Source organism: Rhincodon typus, chromosome 6 (genome assembly GCF_021869965.1).
Source record: "Rhincodon typus isolate 14 chromosome 6, sRhiTyp1.1, whole genome shotgun sequence".
Taxonomy (NCBI): Eukaryota; Metazoa; Chordata; class Chondrichthyes; order Orectolobiformes; family Rhincodontidae; genus Rhincodon; species Rhincodon typus.
Window position 1 is genome coordinate 51,942,999 of NC_063337.1, and position 20,362 is coordinate 51,963,360.

The window sequence follows — 20,362 nt, forward strand, 5'->3', positions numbered from 1 at the left end:
TTAAGGAACAACCTTTGGCCTGTGGTGAAAATATCAAATGCACAAATTGCTTCTTACCTCCATCATTATCTTTTCCATCTCCACAAGCAGTTTCCATAGAGGTGTCACACCCAGCACCCCTCCAGCCCAATTGACACATACAATGCCAACCATTCTGATCCAGCGTGCATCGCCCATTTCCATTACATAAACCCGGGCAACCTTCTGTCAATAGAAACAAGTTTCACCATTCATACTTTCACTCAATTTTTAAAAAAATAGTCACAGTTCAATATGGGACATATTGGGGTCAACCTTGAGCATGTGAGTTGCTGTAAAATGGACAATAGCAAATCAGTAGTCTGTTTGAATTCCACTAAAGTCAATGAAATTAAAGCTTGGGAGTGATATAAAATATCAAGATCTGCTATATTGCTTTCTACATTCAGTTTTCTACATATATAAAATCGAAACCTGAAAATTATTTTTCTCTACATTAAACTGTTCATGAAGTAAAGCTACCTTTTTAATGAACCATTGTAAAGTAATCTTTAATCTGCTTCAAGAAGCAGTGTTTTTGATTTATTTTTTCTTTTTGCATGAGATATGGGTGTCACAGGCAAAGCCAGCATTTGTTACCCATCCTTGACTGCCTTTGTACTGTGTGGCTTGCTCAGCCATTTGAGAGGGCAGTTAATAGTTAATCACATTGCTGTGAGTCTGAGGCAGACTAGGTTAGGATGACAGATTTCTTTCCTTAAAGCTTATTCGCGAACCAGATGGGTTTGTTTTTAAATCGGCAATTGTTTATCATTAGACCAGCTCTAAATTCCAGATATTATTGAAATCAAATTTCACCATCTGCAATCTGTGGGATTCAAAATCATATCCCCAGAATGTTAACCTGGTTTCTAGATTACTAGTCCAATGACATTACCGCTATGTTACCATGTTCTCCTATTCTACAAAGCTTGTGAAAGTGAAGTTCTGCAAGCAAAACAAAAATAGCTCTTTACAGTAAACTTAAATCTTCCACTGGCTGCTCCACTAAATTTAAAATCATATATGTCTGACCAAAAGATTTTTCTTGTTGTTACTGACAATTTTTTCAGACATTGGCAAACCTTGGAGACTACATACATTCCACAAGTGATACCAGCTTCTGTGTTTCTCTGGGCATCTACAGAAGTCTATGTTCTTATAGCTCGTTTAGCCTTTGCAAATGCATTTATTTACACATGTCCATAATGAATTACAGCAGTCTATCAATTCCTTTAGTTCATCTCATTCGTTTGAAATCATATACAGTGCTCCTCATTGCTTGGTAAATCTCCAGCTTCTCATGAATCAGTTTTGAATTGGGGGGTCTTCAGAATCCACCACTCTCTTTACCCCACCCCTGGCGGCCACACATTCTGTTGTCTCGGCTCTAAGCTCTGGATGAGTCTTACGCGGCCTGTACGTCATTAGGTGCTGAGAGATAAAACTGAACCTATGAAGTACATTATTATTGTCCACGCACAAGAAATGCACAGTAATCCTCAGTTAAAAAAAATTAACCTTACTGCATTTAGAGTTCCGGAAGGAGCAGCTTATTTGCAATCTGAAACCACAGCAATGGATTACTGGAAACCAAGTATGTTTTCAGTTGTTTTGAGTTACTGTGTCGCAGTCACAGGGAGACCTGTGCTTAAGCGGTCGAATACAGAGGTTGGGAATGAAAATGGAAGGTTACTTAGCCCTTCAGAATATTTTAGTATTTCAGGATTTTAGCAAGAAGAACAGATAAATTGCATTCTTCTTGTGGACTTAGAAAACTGGAGCTAAAGATTATAATTAAAACTCACATGAGAACTGTATTTTTAAATATATAGCAAATTCTGTACAAAATACTCAAGTGTTTCTCTGAGGAAACTTGGTAACAGTTAGATATTTGTGAAACTTTATTTTCAAATTTGAAGACAAGAATAAATTACTGCATCCCAGAAAACAAAGTACCTCAATGTATTATTGATAATACTTAGAATTTTAAGAGTTTTAAATTATGCCTTCAGCATAAAGGTTATAATGGATTGCTGTTTTGTTGTCACTGGTAGAAACAAGCTAATTGCTGAGCTGTAGAATATTTAAGGTTTATGTCTTAGGATAATGGAGGGGAAGGTAAGCAGAGAAGATAAGCAGAGCCTGCCGTGCTCCAGGAAAAGAAATCCAAGCCTATCCAGCCTCTCCTCATAATTCAAACCTTCCAGTCTCGGTACGAGACCAAACTAGTTTCAGTGGTATGACCTCAGGAAGTTCCCTGACTCCTGCTCAGTGAACTGCACTGGCTTAGCCAATGTAAGATCCTCAACATCTCGAATGATCCAGTGTTCCCCACTCCTGCCAACTTTGCCCTTTACACTAACAGGAACATGCTGTCCCTGAACTGTAGGCATCTCAGTCATCTCAACTCCAGGACATCTCAGGATAGTGTGCTAGGCTCAACCATCTTCACCTGCTTCATTCATTAAAAGGTCAGAAGTGGGGATTTTCACTGTTTGTGTTTGTGCCACAAATTTTTTTGCAGTTTCTCTTATTTAAATACTAGTCTGTTTTGTGATTCTTCCTACCAAAGTGCGTAATGTCACTCTTCCTTACATTAAATTCCATCTGCTAAGTTTTTGTCTATCCACTCAACCTATCTATGTACCTTTGCAGATCCTTTATCACCTCATCACAACATGCTCTCCCACCTATTTTTGTATTGAAGCTATCCATGTCCAAATGCAGCAAGATCTGGACAATATCCAAGTTTCTGCTGATAACTGGCAAGTAATATTCACATCATACAATTTCCAGGCAATTATCATTTCAAAGAAGAAAGGTTCTAACCATCACTCCTTGACATTCAGTGGCACTGTCGTTGCTGATTCACCTATAATTGACATCACTGGAGTTACTATTTCCCAGAAACTGAGCTGGACTAGCCACGCGAGTACTGTGGCTATAACGGCAAGTCAGATGCTAGGAATTCTCCATGAGTACCTCATCTCCTGACTCCCCAAAGCCTGTCCACCATCTACAAGGCACAAGTCATGGACTTGATGGAATAATCACTACTTGCTTGGATAAATGTAGCTTCATGAAAACTCAAGAAACTCAATACCATCCAGGGCAAAGCAGTCTGTTTGATTGGCATCACATTCACAAACATTCCCTCCTTCCATCATCGATGTTCAGTGGCAGTGAGTATCAGCACCTTCCAAATCTCTGGCTACTTCCAAAGAAAGACACTGGCAGCAGATACATGGGAACATCACTGCCACCTGCAAGTTCCCCTCTAAACCACTCACTCTCCTGACTTGGAAATATATTACCATTCCTTCTGTGCTTCTGGGTCGAAATCCTGGAATAGCCTCCCTAATGGGCTTGTTGGCGCACCTCCACCAAATGGAGAGCAGTGATTCAAGAAGGAAGCACATCACCACCTTCTCAAGTGCAACTAGGGATGGGTAACAAATACTGGTTCACCTTGCTTTCCCACATCCTTTAATGAGTTAAAAAAAAATTGCTCTAATGTTTCTGTCGAGCACCATCATCGTATGTTGAAGATGGCCTGAGCATTCCTGAAGATTATTTAAGAAAAGAGAGGTTCTGAGATAAAAAAAACTCAGAGGAGCCCACTTGGCTTTGAGGAAGACGTAGACATAAATCTTTAAAAATGCATCAGAGCTCCACAGGACTCTCTGACAGCTTTATTGTGGAAAATGCTGCAGGACAAGTAAGTTGAATAAAATGTCAAGGACTGAGGAAGGAATAACTAGATTCCAGTGTTATATTACCTGTGGAAAATTTGACTGCAGCCTGTGGTATGCAAAATGTAAAAATGCAAAGTACGATTGCTCCTGGAGGATCTATAGAACACAGTGTGAAACCAGAAATGGAATCGATTTTGCAGAAGCTGGACATGGTTTTAAATAACCCACGCCACTGTGCTGGTTCATAACTTGTCTGGACAAGTCAAAGACATCACATATCACATATGTATTTACATATATTTTCAGGTAATCACCAAGGAACTGTTTGTACAGTGAGAGGTTGAAGAAGAATTTAAAGGACTTCTGCAGAAAATCAGCATTCTGTTTCACAACAAGAATGACGGGAACATGTGCAAGGTGGGCCTGACTCCACAGAAAATGGCAGTTACACAGCACCGTCAAACAACAGAGTGGGATTTACGTGTTAGAGACAGTGCAAGAGACGGAAATGAACATACTATGGTAGTATCCAAATACCATACCAGATCTAAAGAGATTAAGAGATTATTTGTAGAATACGTTAGCCACAAATCAAGTATCTGAAGAAGCACCAAAATTAGATGCGGTTCTAATTGCCTGTGTAGCTGTTGTGGAGGAAGTATGTGATGTTAATATTAAACTTTCAGTCAAGGCTGGTGTCAGAATAGTTTAAAGGAGCTTGCTGTAGATGTTAATCCTGCTGTAGATGTCTGAAAGGTCTAGTTTTCTTGAATCTTCAAATTTATTGCATTGTTGATGAGGAAATCCCAATTTTTGCTGGAGTTCCAGATGCCATTGTTTGCAGAGGGACAGCCTCAAGCTGAAGGGACTGTAGATGTAGTACCATTACTGACAGAGAAGTTCTTAGTGTAAGAGCTCCCTGTAAGAGCAAAGGAGATTCATAATTTCTTCATTTGGAGAAGAGACTTTGAAGAGGTCTTCACTCTTCATGTCTTTTGAAGCAGTTCTTTTTTAATTGCTATTCACTGCTTTGATCTTCAGATCATTGTCAGCGTCAAAGCTGAGGTACCAGCTGTTGAGAGAGGCTGGCTACCCAGTCTGCCAATATGTTTAGGAGAGCGCATATCCTTTGCTTCCTCAAAATGAGTTGAGAATACTGGTGGAGCTTGATGTATTTGGCGAAAGAGACTTTGAGAGGGAAAGTGGATGATGATGAAATTGTTAATTATTAAGGAGTAGACTGAAAGAACTGGGGGCATGTGTAGCATTGAAATGAATAGCTTTCATATGAATAGCTGAGTACATTATTACTGGTGTCTTATGATGTCAGATCATTTGGAGCCAGGACCTGAAGGAAGAATATTCTAGTGGAGTCCAGCTCAACCATGTCTGTTTAAACAATGTAAAGCATTAATAAATATTCTTTAATTTGTATTGGTATGGTTTTCAGTCCTCATCTGTCAAAAACATCCAGAATTCGGTCGTGGTATTTGTACAGAACGATTAAGTAAGGGCAGGTGGAGGTCATGCTCAATATGAGAAACAGTGCAGTTATCCATTTCAGTGGGACAAATAGAGAAGCAGAATATTATTTAAATAAAGAGAAGCTCAAAGAATTTTGTGGTCTAAAGGGATCTGGGTGTTCTTGCACACAGATCACAAAAAGTGAGTATTCAGGAACAGAAAGTAATCAGAAGTGCAAATTAGAATGTTAGCCTCAATAGTGTGGGGCATGAAGTATAAATGTCAGGAAGACTTACTACGACTGTATGGGACAATGTGAGACTACACCTTGGGCTTCATTTTAAGAGGAGGAGTGTGTCTCTGTAAATTTTGTCCATGTTTCCATCCTGGACAAAACACTCTCATCTCATTGCAGAGTGTTAACACAACTTGGGTGACAGCTGTTACAAGTGATAAACCCAACTCAACTGGCATGGCGTGTCAGGCAGTGTCCAGTGGTTTATGGAACCATGGTGTCATTTAGGTCAGTCACAAGTTGGGAAATCCCTTGCTAGTAAGGTACTTACTTTCCATAGTCTCTCTGTTCCAATCGGTGCTTGAAGTTTCGAATCTCTGCTCAATAAGTGGATCAAATCTATTGTACCATGCAAACTACCAAAACAAATGAAAATGAAGAAAGTGCTGACTGTGGAGGGTGTGCATACACAGGTTGACTGATGTCTTTCAGCTGGTTGATAATGCATGCATTATAGCTGGCATTGACATGCAACTTGATAGGCTGAACATTGACCCAACTAACCGACAAGAGACTAGGCTCACAGAGTGCGGATCACTGAACTGAAACGATTATACACTTTTACCTGGCCGGGGAAGAGCTCAGAGGGAAATGCCTGAACAGATATAGGCTTCACTGTAAGAAATTCATTACTCTTAATGATAGAAACGGCTACAAGTTGTTCAGAATGTATTCTCTCCATTTGCCTCTCAAATCAAATAGGCCAGCAAACCTCAGGAATATCTATGCTCCAATGTTGTGCTCCATCATATATGGGAAAGACTAGTTTCCAAGGAGAACTTGACATGGATATCTGAATGTTATCTACTGGGAGATTCCAAAGAAAAATGCGCATGGGCCATGAGGCATAACCCTTTATCTTGGACATCCTGGGTTGGGGGAAAGATAACTGAGAATTGAGACTGCTTGGGCTTTGCCACAAGCTTTGTGCAATGAACACCTTGTTTCAGAATAAATCATGCCACAAGTTGTCCTGGAGACATCCACTATCAGGGTACTGGCATCAGCTGGATCTGACCATAACCAGATATGGCTCTCCAAACAGCATTCTCAACACACACAGTTATGACCAGCTAAATAGCAGCTTGTTCTCCTGAAAGAAACCAGCTAAATAATGTAACTTAAGAAAGAATGATTTTTCTTAGAGGCATAGTAAAATATGAAGGGATTATACCAGATAATCCTTGGAGATAGGCTTTGAATATGAGATCGATGCATAACCATTCATCACATTGCAAGTAGCATATTAAATTGATGGCAGCTACTGTTTTGAATGATTGTTGCATATAGCCTGTATTACGAGCACCATTCCTTGATCACAGCCATCACAGGGGAATCCAACATTGTGAGGTTTTAGTGCAACTGGGCTCTAGCCACTGTTCAGCAGCTTATAAATACAGGGTACTTTAGTGCAGCAAGGCAAATTGTTAAAAATTGTAGCAAAGAAAACAGAAAAAGAAAACCTGGGAGATTGGGGAGTGGAGAGTGTGATAAAGGGGTCAGGAGGTGTTTGTCTCCTTTTGTTTTTCTGACATTCCCGTCCAATGGAAATTGGTTCCTGCTCCACCACATGGAAAGGAGCTAACTGTACATTTTCTAAAGAAGGGTGCTGACCCAAAACATCAACACTCCTGTTCCTCTGATGCTGCCTGGCCTGCTGTGTTCCTGTGTTATCTCTGACTCCAGCATCTGCAGTTCTTACTATCTCTGAAAGGAGCTAACTGTTTGCTGAGTATTTGGTAAGTTTATAAGTTTGAACAAACTTTGTAATTTTGAACAAAGTATAAGAATTGTTGGCAAATAAATTGATTGATTTTATCAATTGATTGATTTATCGTTGACACGTGTACTGAGATGCAGTGAAATACATTGCATGAAATACAGGCAATCATACCATCCAAAGTACATCAGGGTAGCAGAACAGAGTACACAATACAGTGTTACAGCCACAGAGAAGGTGCAGAGGGAGAGAGAGAGAGATCAGAATTAACATTTGAAAGGTCCGTTCGAAAGTCCGATAACAGCGGTCAAGATGCTGTCCTTGAATCTATTCATACGTGTATCCAAACTTTTATATCTTCTATAAGATATATAAAAAGTGACATAACTCAGTAAATAATATAAAAATAGATACATTAAACCCCATCAAGGGTGGCAGGACAGGTGTTGTGTCAAAGTTGCATGTGGGAGCTCCAGGAAACAATTGCAATTGTATCCGCTGTTCCTGATGTGGCCTCCTCTACATCGGGGAAACCAAGTGGAGGCTCGGGGACCGCTTTGCAGAACACCTACTCTTGGTTCGCAACAAACAACTGCACCTCCCAGTCGCGAACCACTTCAATTCCACCTCCCATTCCTCAGACGACATGTCCATCCTGGGCCTCCTGCAGTGCCACAATGATGCCACCCGAAGGTTGCAGGAACAGCACCTCATATTCCGCTTGGGAACCCTGCAGCCCAATGGTATCAATGTGGACTTCACAAGCTTCAAAATCTCCCCTCCCCCGCCCACATCCCAAAACCAGCCCAGCTTGTCCCCGCCTCCCTAACCTGTCCTTTCTCCCACCTATCCCCTCCTCCCACCTCAAGCCCCACCCCCATCTCCTACCTATCAGCCTCATCCCACCCCCTTGACCTGTCCGTCCTCCCTGGACTGACCTATCCCCACCCTAACTCCCCATCTACACTCACCTTTACTGGCTTCGTCCCCGCCTCTTTGACCTGTCTGTCTTCTCTCCACCTATCTTCTCCTTTCTCCATCTTCTATCCGCCTCCCCCTCTCTCCCTATTTATCTCAGAACCCCCTTCCCCTCCCCCATTTCTGAAGAAAGGTCTAGGCCCGAAACGTCAGCTTTCCTGCTCCACTGATGCTGCTTGGCCTGCTGTGTTCATCCAGCTCCACACCTTGTTATCTCAGATTCTCCAGCATCTGCAGTTCCTACTACCTCTGCAATTGCAGTAAGTTTTTTTTTTCATTTTTACATGGAATTTGTTATGTTGCTCGCAAGGCCATCATTTATTGCGCATCCCAAATTGCCCTTGAATTGAATGGCTTACTAGGCCATTTCAGAGGGCAGTTAACAGTCAGTTACATCTCTGCGGGCCTGGAGTCACCTGTATACCGGGTCAGGTAAGCTGATAGTATAGTGAAAGGGAATGACACTGTTATCTACAGCAAAGAACGACAGTCCAGACTGTGTGGCTGTCCATTCCCAGCACTGGAGACGTCTGCTCAGGGCTGGAAAGCAACTTGCAGTGGGAGGAGGACGATCCAAGGTTTGTGGGGGGAGCACGTCCATGTCGGTACAGTGGGATAGGTAGAACTAAGAAAGACATTCTGCATAGAGAATGCGATGACCTTGGAACTAAAGTAAAAAGATGAACTCCTCAAAGGTTATAATCTCTGGATTATTATTTGAGCCATATGAGGATTGGCACAGTGCACATAAAATTAGAGAGAGGTGAATATGACTAGTCAGAGAAGAGGCTTTTGTTCATGGGGGTCTGGCACCAATACTGGCAAAAACAGGGGCTTTGGGATGCTTGAACTATGAAGGGGCCAGTGATCTTCCAAACTGCGTAACTAGGGAAGTAGAGAGGGTTTTAAACTAAATAGTGAAAATACGTGATCGAATATAGAAAGACACAGCGTTGTGATGTAACTTGTACGTGTATAACATAATTTATTGTACGTTTAGATTCCTGGTTTTTGAGCAAGTAACCTGTGTATTTTCTGTGCGTTTGAAGTTAATAATTAACTTGTACGTATTGCTGTAGTCGTGGTCCTTTCTTTTAAATCAGTTTTTGAGCCCTAGCTTTAGAGTGAATGGGTTTGTGAAAGCTAAACAATGAGAGATCAAAGCTTGTTAGAGACTTCTGAAACTTGTTTTTTAAGCTTAAGGGAACAGACATAGCTTAGAGTGGGAGATTTTTGGTTTTAGTTTTGCATAAAGTTTTAGCTTTACTTTAGGTTTTGGACAGTCCCGTGAAATCCTTGATATAGTGATATGGGAAATGAATGTCACGGAATGGCAGGAGGGGGAAGAAAGAAATAACATAAAAATATGCCAATAATTAAAACGAGATGTTACACAGATAACAAAAATACAAAACCAAGGACTGTGAATTTGAATGTGTGTCGCTTTGATATCAAAGTAGACAAAGTGATAGTACACATTTAAATAAATAAATATAATCTGATAACTATAATGGAAATGTGGCTGTAGGATGATAAGGTTTGGGTCTTGAGTATTGGGGGATACATGACATTCAAAAAGGGTAGGTAGGCAAAAATGGAGCGTTGCCATTATTAATTAAAGATGGCATTTGTGCAACAGTTAGAAAAGACTGTGAGGTTGTAGACATGCTCATCGAGCTGATGGGTTTGGTTGCAGACATTGCGTCTCCCTGCTAGGAAACATTGTCAGTGCGCCTCCGGTGAAGCGTTGGTGTTCTGTCCCGCTTGTTATTTATGTGCCTCGGTTTGCTGGGGTGGTTGGTATTACTTCCGGTTCTGTTTCTCAGTGGTTTGTACACAGGGTCTAATTCAATGTGTTTGTTGATGGAGTTCTGGTTAGAATATCAGGCCTCCAGAAATTCCCTGGCCTGTCTCTGTTTGGCTTGTGTAATTATGAATGTGTTGTCCCAGTTGAATTTGTGTCTGTGTGTAGTGAGACATTGAATTAAACCACTGAGAAACAGAATGGAAGTGGTACTAAACACCCCAACAAACTGAGGCATATAAATAACAAGTGGGACAGAACACTGACACTTCACCGGAGGCACACTGACGATGTTACCCAGCTGGGTGATGAAACATTTGCAACCAAAACACACCGGCTCAGTGAGCATGTCTACAACCTCATCCACAACCCAAGCTACAAATCTTCTTGAAAACTTTAGAAAAGACTTTAGTTCAAAAGATCAGCTTGCAGAATTGGTTTGGCTGAAGCTGAAGAATAGTAGGGAAAGAAGTCATGAGTGGCACTAGTCGAAAGGCCTCCTAATAGTAACCACAATAAGGGACAAAGCATGCAAGAAGAAATATTGGATGCTCATGATAAAGGAATAGCAACAATCCTAGTCATAAAAACTGAACAAGTTAGGTTGGCAATAGGTCAAAGTGTTCACAATGCATTCAAGATAGTTTCTTAGAGCGGCATGTTCTGGAACTGAACATACAGCAGATTATATTAGGCTTGGTATAGTGTAATGTGACACGATTACTTAAAGACCCTAAAGTTAGGTAGCAGCAAATACAACATGATTGAATTCTACACCCTGTTTGAAAGGGAGAAGACAGCCTTTGACTCGCATTTCAACTTAAATAAGGACACTTATGCGTATTAGAAAGTTGAGCTGGCAGAAGTGAAATGACATACTAAGCTAACAGACGAATCAATAGAAATGCACTGGCAAACTTTCAGAACGTTTCAGAAGTATATTCCCACTATAAAGAACAATTCTAACGGGAGGATCCACTATCCAAGGCTCACTAAGGAAGTTAGGTAAAGCGTCTTACTTAAGGAAAGCATATAGGTGAGTGGCAGGTCAGAATATAAAGATTGGCAGACTTAAAACTAAAGAACAGCAAACTAAAAGGTTAACCAGGAGGAAGAAATTACAGAATGAAGTAGTTATCTGGAAATGTAAAAGTTAACTGTAAGTATTTCCATACATTTAAAAGTGAGTTTTGGTTTCTAGAATGTGAATATGGGAGTTAAAAGTAGGTAGTAAGGAAATAGCAGATTAAATGAGCAAATATTTTGTATTTGTCTTCCCAAAGACGATATAAAAAGATTCCAGTAATTGTTGTAAATCAGGAGGTGAAAAGGAGAAAAGATCTTAGTGAAACTGCAATCATGAAGCAAGTGGTCCAAAGCAAACCGATTGCATTGTGGATTGACAAGTCTTTGAGTTGAAATGGACTTCATGCTAGGGCTTTTTAAGTGGGTGCCAATGTGGATGCATTGGTGTTAATTTTCCAAAATTCCAAGGTTCAGACAGGACACAGCAAATATAATCCCTCTTTCTAACAGGGAGGGAGGTCAGAAAATGGTCCAGTTGGTTTGATATCTGTCATGGAAAAGATATTACAATCAATTGTCAAAGAGGTTCTAGCTATGCACTCACAAAAAAACCCAAGGAAATCAGGAGGGGTCAGCATGGTTTTTGAAAGGGAAGTCATGTTTAATCATTTTCTTTTGGATTTCTGTGAAGAAGCAACTTGAGTGGATCAAGGGGAGTCTGTAGACATACACTACTTGGATGTCTAGGAGGTACTTGGATGTACAGAGAATGCCATATCAATGATTATCGTACGAAACAAAAGTTTGCAGTAAAGGTAGCAACATATTAACATGGATAAGAGATTGGCTGGCTGGCAGAAAACGTATCATACTTAGATGGGTCCTTGTCTGATTGGCAGGATGTGATGAATGGAGTCCTGCAGGTGCCCTGTGCCCTACATCAATGAATTAGATGAGGGGAGCAAAGACATTGAAGCTAACTTTGCAGATGATAAAAATAGAGTTAGGAAAATGTGCTGTGAAAAGATATAAGGGGATTGTACGTTGCACAAAAAATCTAGCGAATGGAGTATATTGTGGGAAAATGAGAATTTGTTCACTTTGGGAGGAGGCATGAGAAAGAAGAGTATTACTGAAATGGAGAATAACGCAAAATTCCAAAGTACAGATGGATCAAAGTGCTCTGGTGCATAAGTCATAAAAAAATGATGTTCAAGTATAGCACAAAATCAAGAAAGTGAATGGAATTTTGATCGCTTAGTATGAGAGAAATTTAACATAAAAGCAAAGATGTCATGCTTCAGCAATGCAGTGCATTGGTGAGACCACATCTGAATTACTACATGCAGTTTTGGTCTCCTTTATTGTGGAAGGATATAAATGCTTTGGAGATGGTTCAATGGAGGTTTACTAAGATTGATAGCTGGGATAAATGGCTTATGAGGACAGGCTAGACAGGCTGGATTTGTTTCCACTCAAGTTTAGAAGAATGAAGGGTGGCTTGTTTGGAATGTATATGCTCCTACATTGTCTTGACAAAATAGAAGTGGAAAGGAATGTTTCCTCTACTGCATCATTTCAGAACTAGTGGGCGCTGTTTCAAATTATAGGTTGCCCTCTAAGGACAGAGATGAGGAGACTCTTTTTTCTCTCAGAGAGTTGTGTGACTTTGGAACTCTCTGCCTCAGCCAGTGGTGGAGATAAGGTCACTGAAGAATCTTATGGTACAATTAGGCAGATTCTTAATAGGAAGAGGAATCAAAGGTTATCACGGTAGATCAAAATGTGAAACATAAACAGATTAGCCATGATTTTATTGAATGCCAGGGCAGGCTTAAGGGTCCCAAAGGTCTACTTCTGCTCCTGCTTTGTATGTTAGTAAGTCATCTTGTATTTCTTATATGTGAGGAGAACTATAGATGGAGGTAGCAGTGGGAGCTCTTTGTGAACAAAATCTGTGCTTTACTGGATTGAAGACTGGTTGAATTTGTACCAAAGGTTCTGATAACTCACTGGAGGGCTTGATACAAGCTGTGGAGAGAAAAAGAGATACCCTGTATCTGTCAGGGGGTGGGAGGACTAAGAGTACAATAAATCCCAGAGACCTAGGCTCAGCAGACAGTGGGAAGAAGTTTTGGAATGAGGAGAAGGAGGAAGAAAGGAGGAAATTAGGTCTCGGTGTGTTTCAATAAATTGGAGGTAGATCCAGAAACAAGTTTAATGATGTAACATTTCGCAATCTCCTCTGAGACTTTAAAAGTACAGATTTGCACTTCCAGTGACAAACTTAATGGAATCACATGCCAAGATTTCTAATTGTAAATTTAATATTGTTAAAAATCAAACTAAAATCAGTATTTATTAAAGAATATTTAGGAGACAACTGATACTCTGAACTACAGAACAAAAAAACATTAATGGCTTCAACTTTATGAGAAGGGCATTGCAGTCAAATCTATGGATATGGCTCTAACTACTTTGATACTGTCAGTTAGTGTGCTTAATCATTAGAGGAGTAACACCAGCAATCTTTTTCTCTTCACTTTCTCCCTTAACAAACCCAGATGAGCCCTGATGGAGAGTTTGGGTAGTAAAGTAATTCACAGGGGATTAAAATGCTGGTCAAATGGATGATGGCCCAGTATATTAGCAGTTTCATTTCCAATTGCTTTTCTCTGAAATATCAATGAAAATAATAAGAGTTCTGAAATACAGAAATTTAACATAACAGATAATCCGCTTACAACCAAGAGAAGCCAATGAAGAAAACTTAAGCGGATCAAAACAGACCAATAATGTTTAATTACAACAATGACAGAATTAGACATTCTAAAAGGTGAACATTAAATCACTTCATCAACAGTTCTCTTAAGATACAGGAAGGAAATCCATACCTTTCACTACCTTATCCAGATAGTGAGCTTGAGAGATAAAACAGAAAGGATATTTAGGAAAGGTTAAAATAAGAACATTTCCACTAGCTGAGAGACACAAGAGTTGTGTCAGCTATTACAAAACAAAGAAAGTAAGTGGTATATATACATAGGTACAACAATGATGAAAGATTAATTAGTCATTATAAAACAAAAATGAAAGTACAATATGTATATCAGGATAATAATGACAAAGTAACAGTGCTTTGATAGTAACAAGAAGGTTTCTGCCATATTGCTCTTGGGTGCTATTGGGTTCATATTCATTACTATTTTTCACTCCAGTCAAAATATGAATACAATTTCAAAGTTGAGATTACAATTCAGTAGTGTCATTTCACTGCCATGAAAACTTCGCCAACACAAAACGTCCAACTGAACAAAACTGGGGTACAGGCTACCCAGCTTCCAACAGAAACTATTGAGATTAATGACAGTATAAAGTATTTTCACTGCACAATGTAATGCAAACACTGTACCTTTTCTTATTTTCCTGTATTTTTCACTGGGGACTGAAATGGGAAAAGGATTTTTCTCAAATGAAGGATTATGGAACGGATTGCCTCACTTCTTAAAAGCAAGTCACCAACATTTACTTTAAGTGTTGTTCACACTGTTGTTTTTTCAAGCAGTGGAGAAGGGTCTAGTTGTAGACGAGCTGGATCTAAGAGCTGTGCATGAATGGAGATTTGGCCAGCAACAAGTTGCTGAGTAGTCTGGGGAATGGTGACCATTGTTGATGGCAAAAGCTTTCTGCCTGCCCATGATTATCCCCTTGGTAGCTGAACAGATTGCAGGTGTGAATGTTTGGGTAGTAGCCATTGGACCTCTGGACAGATCTGTCCTTTCTCTACAATTATGGATGAAAGGAATAAATATATTGTAACCAAATTTTCTGACAAAATAAGGATAGCTAAGAAAGCAAGCTGTAAGAATATAAAGAACAATCAAAAGAGATCAAGATAAGCTAAAATAAAACAAAGAACTGCGGATGCTGGAGATTTGAAACAACAACAGAAATTGCTTGAGAAACTCAGCAGGTCTGGCAGCATCTGTGGGGAGAAGGCAGAGTTAACGTTTTGAGTTCAGTGACTGTTCACCAGAACTCAAAAATAAGCTATGTGAGTGGGTGAAAAATTAGCAGCTGGAATATATTATGGGAAATAAGAGTTATCCACTTTGGTGGGAGGAACAGAAATGCAGAATATTATTTAAATGGAAAGAGAGCCTGCAGGATTTTATGGTATTTTCTGGCTGTCTTCACACATGAATCACAAAACATTACCAAACAAAGAATATACAAAGGAAGTCTGACCAACACTGTACAGGTCATTGATGAGATTCCATTCAGAATATTCTACAGTGAAGCTGGTTTTCAACGAATAAACGAGAATTGTGCCTATGAGTAGATGCTGGTGTGCAGTCTCAAAATCCAGTGGGGCACACACTCTCAGGGGAATGGATTAACTATCAGTATGTGAGCAGTCATTGAGCTAGTCCATGAGGGAGTGGTTTGTAAGGGAGTTCTGAAACCAGTTCTTCAGCAGTGAAGTATTGGAATCGCTTCTAAGGGAGACAAAATCTTAATGAAATTTGGTTACCTACAGAATTACTAACATTCAGGGGTTTCTGAGAAATGCCTTGACCACTTTTGCTGTTTGAAACACAGAAAAATGGAAATTACTGGAGAAACTCTGCAGGTCTGGAGAAATTTGTGGAGAGAAAACAGAATTAATGTTTCAAGTCCAGTGACCCTTCTTCTGATCTTGTGTATGTTAGATCTGCAGCATTCACAGTTCTTTGTTTATTTTGCTGTTCGATATGCTCTGCGGGGTATTTCATAACAGTTGTCTCTTAGCTATATCTATCTCCTGTTGATTCTGGATGTTAGAGTATAAGTTGCATATAAATTGTAAGTTGTTTAACTGTTCTAACTTTGTACAGTAAAGTTTATTTTGTTTGTTCAAAACTGTGAAGTATTGTGACTTTATTCTCTCAGTAAGTACCTGAGGGCTCAAACTTTGTCTATTTTAAATGAAAAATGTTACTGGTCATGAACCAGACCATAACATAAACCTGGCAATCTTGTCAGGAATCATAGCAAATGGTACAGCAGGCTCTTCTATCCTAATCTTCTTCCAAGACAATTAGGCATATTAGAAGAGGGCAGAACATATCAAAGTAACATCTAGATTAGGCATTCACATGCAAAGAAATCCTAATGGGTGATAGTTGTTAGTTTTTTCAATTTGATAAGCATTATGGATTTTGACTCCATAATTTCAGAATGATCAATTATTCTTTAATACTAAATAAGTTTTCAACCGAAATATCATTTAAATGGAAAAAAAAACTGAAACCACTGGCTGTATATTACGGCCATAAATTGGGCAGGCTGCCTCCTGCTTGTATGTAACATATGAGTGTTTCAAGAAGGCAGCTCCCAACCACCACATTCTCAAGGGCAACTAGGGATGGGCAATAAATGTTGGCCCAGCCAGCAATGCTCATGTTCCATGATTGAATTTTTAAAAAAATGATGTTGGGCCAGCAATCTGACGCGATCATGTTAGTGTCAGTTGTGGTATTTGCCCTAATTGTCACTGTTGACAACTGTAGCACAGAGTAAGAACTGTTTACTGCCGCCAATATTCCTTAGTCTACACTGAGTCTAGGGCCTGTCTAATTATCAGTGGTAGAGGATAGACTGGTGCATCTAAAGAGAAGAGACACTTGTCAGGTAAGATTTATTATGTGACAACAATAAATACAGTTCATATTACGAATCAGGCACCGACCTACTAACCTCATCCCGCCCCCTTGACCTGTCAGTCCTCCCTGGTCTGACCTATCTCCTCTCTACCTCCCCACCTACACTCACCTTTACTGGCTCCATTCCTGCCTCTTTGACCTGTCTGTTTCCTCTCCACCTATCTTCTCCTCTATCCATCTTCTATCCGCCTCCCCCTCTCTCCCTATTTATTTCAGAACGCCCTTCCCCTCCCCCATTTCTGATGAAGGGTCTAGGCCCGAAACGTCAGCCTTCCTGCTCCTGTGATGCTGCTTGGCCTGCTGTGTTCATCCAGCTTGTTATCTCAGATTCTCTAGCATCTGCAGTTCCTACTATCTCTAAGAATACTTTAGAGCTGTACAGAATACGTTTGCTCACTAGGCTAGTGTAGAACTCATTTGTCTCCACCCAACAACATCATCAAACTGAGTGGAGCTCAATACAGCTCAATGTTAACTTTTTCAGAATCCTTGCCTTAAAAAAAATCTCCCCAAACCTTTTCTCCATAACTAACAATTACATAATTGGCTACACGACTACATTTGCATTTACCACTATCTTATCTAGCCCCAAATCTCTGACTTCACTTATTTAAGCTGACTAAACATTTCACAATTCATCCAGAATGCTTTCTCTTTGGACTTGGAAGATCAGTAGGTCTTTTGTTTGAGGACCACTGACCTGGAATCTGTTCTTGACTTTGATTGGTCTCAGAACTGTTACCTTCATGAGGTTCCTCATTGGGTTTGTCCCATTGAAGAATTAGTGTTCTACAAGGACAGAAAGTTCCAGCAGTTCCTCTGTACAGCTCCATCAACTGCATGGACAATATTATTGCTGTTGGTCTGCAGACTCTTGGGTGACTGTACCATTCCTGTTGAGGTGCCTTATCTATTTCTCTCACCCACGGCCCAACTGAAGCTGCCACCATGCAGTGTGATGTCTGTTACAGTCAGTGACCAGGCAGTCCTGGTGAGTTTGCTCTTTTTAGTAAACTACTTGTTATTTTGTGGCTTGAACTGTGGAGTCAACCTGTTTGGTAAGATGAAGAGTTAGATCCTCAGTTTTCTCTCCAGCAGTATCTCTGATGGCAATATGCCATAGTAGAGTAGATGCAGCACTAAGTCAACGAAGCTATACGTTTGTTTTCAAAAAGGCGAAACTGTCTTTGTTCAACTTTCCCATTTAACTGTGGGTATCTTGATGAGGTTGGTACATGTTCAAACACAGAACTGCCTATGTATTGGCTGAAAGAGACACGAGTAAACTGTGGTCCACTGTCTGAGGTGACCACATCAGGAATCCCATGTGTAGGAAATATTTCATTCAAGACCATGTAAATTGCTTTTTGTGTTGGGTGATATATAACTTTTCATCTCGAACCATTGAGGAAATTCATCAACAGTAAAATGACCATCTATGAAACTTAAATATGTCTGTTTCTGCTCATTTCCATGGTCTGCTGGGGAAGGTAGTGGCAATTAGTGGTTCTTGCCAAGCACATCTATCAATTGCCCACGTTTCACAGTTTGCTAGGTGGTCCTCAATCTCAATTGAGATCTCAGTGCCTGACTCTGCAAATGGTGATCCTCAAGTGTCCCTGGTATTACTTGTCTTGGACATCTTCCTGCAGTGAAACTGGAATGTCCAACCTTTCAAAAATCTCTAGTCATTCTACATTTGTAAAATGCTGTCAATAGTCAAAGCTTGTCTTCATGGTGAACCCATTGGGATTTTGGGAATTTGGCCAACCTTTGACACAAAACCAATGGATCGCAACACATTCTCAGTCCTACTTCTGTTCCTGTCATCTTTGATAGAATCTGCTTTGTTCAGCTAGCATCTGTAATAGTAAACAACTCAGTTTGATCAACAAATCTTCATCCATTGTAAAACTGTCAACTGTCACTCCAGAGATTGCATCCACGATCATTAGTGGCTTCTACTCCGCATATCTGGTCTCATCGGCAAATTCTATAAGGCGCAGTCAGAATCCCTGTATTTGCTGAAGCATCCTTGTAAACTCTTTCTCATCTCATGGAGAGACAATTAAATAATGGTACATATCTATGAGTACTTTCAGGCCAAGGAATTGGTCTGAAAATCGTTTGAGGCCCACGTCACTGTAAGGACCTTTCTCTCTGTAACTACACAGTGTGTTTCCACGCCTGAAAATACCTTTTCTGATATCTATCTCTTTTCTCCTGAAACGGCACTGCTCCTTTGCTTGAGGTCATAGTTGATAAAGATGGATTGTAGTGGGCAGGATATCTGTAGACATCATCATATCCTTGATCTTTTGGAACGTATCATCCTGATGTAAGCCCCAGTACTATCCTTGCATCACCTTGCGTTGTTGACTCAAGGATCTAGTCATTGTTGCCAAGTAAGGGGATAAATGTTGCAAACTGGTTTGAATATCCATGCCTAAATAGCTCAGCAGGTCACAGACCAATTTTAGAGTGGTCAGCTTTTGTTTCATGCAGATTTGGCCTCATCCCAACTTTGTCAACAATGCACCCCGAAAAGCGAGTAGATTATTTAAAAATTTTATGCTTCTTGTCAAGAGTAAACCCTTTGCCTTGTAGACATTGCAAAACTGCATGGACCTCCCTGGTAATTTTCGTTTACTGTTTTCCCATATGTTACTTATATGGTATGTGACACCATCTTTAGTATAATACATTCTATAAGGTCCTTTGAAAGATCTCTGGGGTGGAAGTCCTCCCAAATGGCAGTCTGTTGAAACAAAACCTCCTGATTGAAGTGATAAATATAGTAAGCAGGCTTGATTGCTTGTTATTGGCACGTGCTAGATCCTACTGGTGGCATTGAGTTTGGTAAAAATCCTACTTTTATATAATTTAGCTAAACTCTCGTTGACTGTAGAAATAGGGTGGATTTCCCTAGCTGCCACTTTTGTTGAGCTGTTTTAGGTCAACAAATTTTCTGATGGATCCGTTGGCTTTGTGTGTCGAGGCCATGCCCAAACAGCACGTGGTTGGTTTGGCACCAGAGAAACAATATCCATTCTGATCATTTCTCCAAGGAGCTTCTGAACTTGATTTATTCGGGATGCCAAAGCTTCCTGAGTGTGAAGAGATGTAATGGCTCAGCAGCTTTCTTTAACATGATGCTGTGTTCGGCATTGAATTTGCCTAATCTTGTGAACGGTCATGGGGATTCCCTCTCAAAAGAACTTTTACTTCTGTGCTGTTGCAGTTCTTTGACTTTTTGAATAATTTTTGAAGATAAACAACTCTCTTTCTTTCACAAGAGGGAAGATCCTGATTAGGAATGACATATGCCTTCTCGACTATCTGATCGCTATTATTCTTATCGTACAACTTGGAGCATACCTTTAATGTTGGGAGTTATTCGCCTACAACATGCCTTTCATATCTGTAGGCTGTGACTCCTGTGTCTTCATCCATAATTGTGACACTTGCACCAGCATCAAGCTTAAAAGTAACAGAATTTCCATGGACATCAACAAGCTCTGTCAAATTTGAATTGCTCAGATCAGTAATTTTCTTTAGGAATGCCTGGGGTAACTTTTCCAAAGACGGAAGTTCTACTGCATTAGCATTTTAGGATAAGTATTTGACTTTTCTCTGTTCTGATGCTGTGTCCTC

The 20,362-nt window shown here is 40.1% G+C and overlaps 1 protein-coding gene across 1 annotated transcript in view; it reads right to left on the bottom strand.

The window, feature by feature from the left end:
• tenm4 (teneurin transmembrane protein 4) overlaps positions 1–20,362 on the bottom strand; it is a 302,149-nt gene that overhangs the window by 108,004 nt on the left and 173,783 nt on the right. The window contains exon 13 of the mRNA XM_048598311.1: positions 58–204. Coding sequence (XP_048454268.1) covers positions 58–204 — 147 coding nt within the window. The remainder of the gene's footprint in view (positions 1–57; positions 205–20,362) is intronic.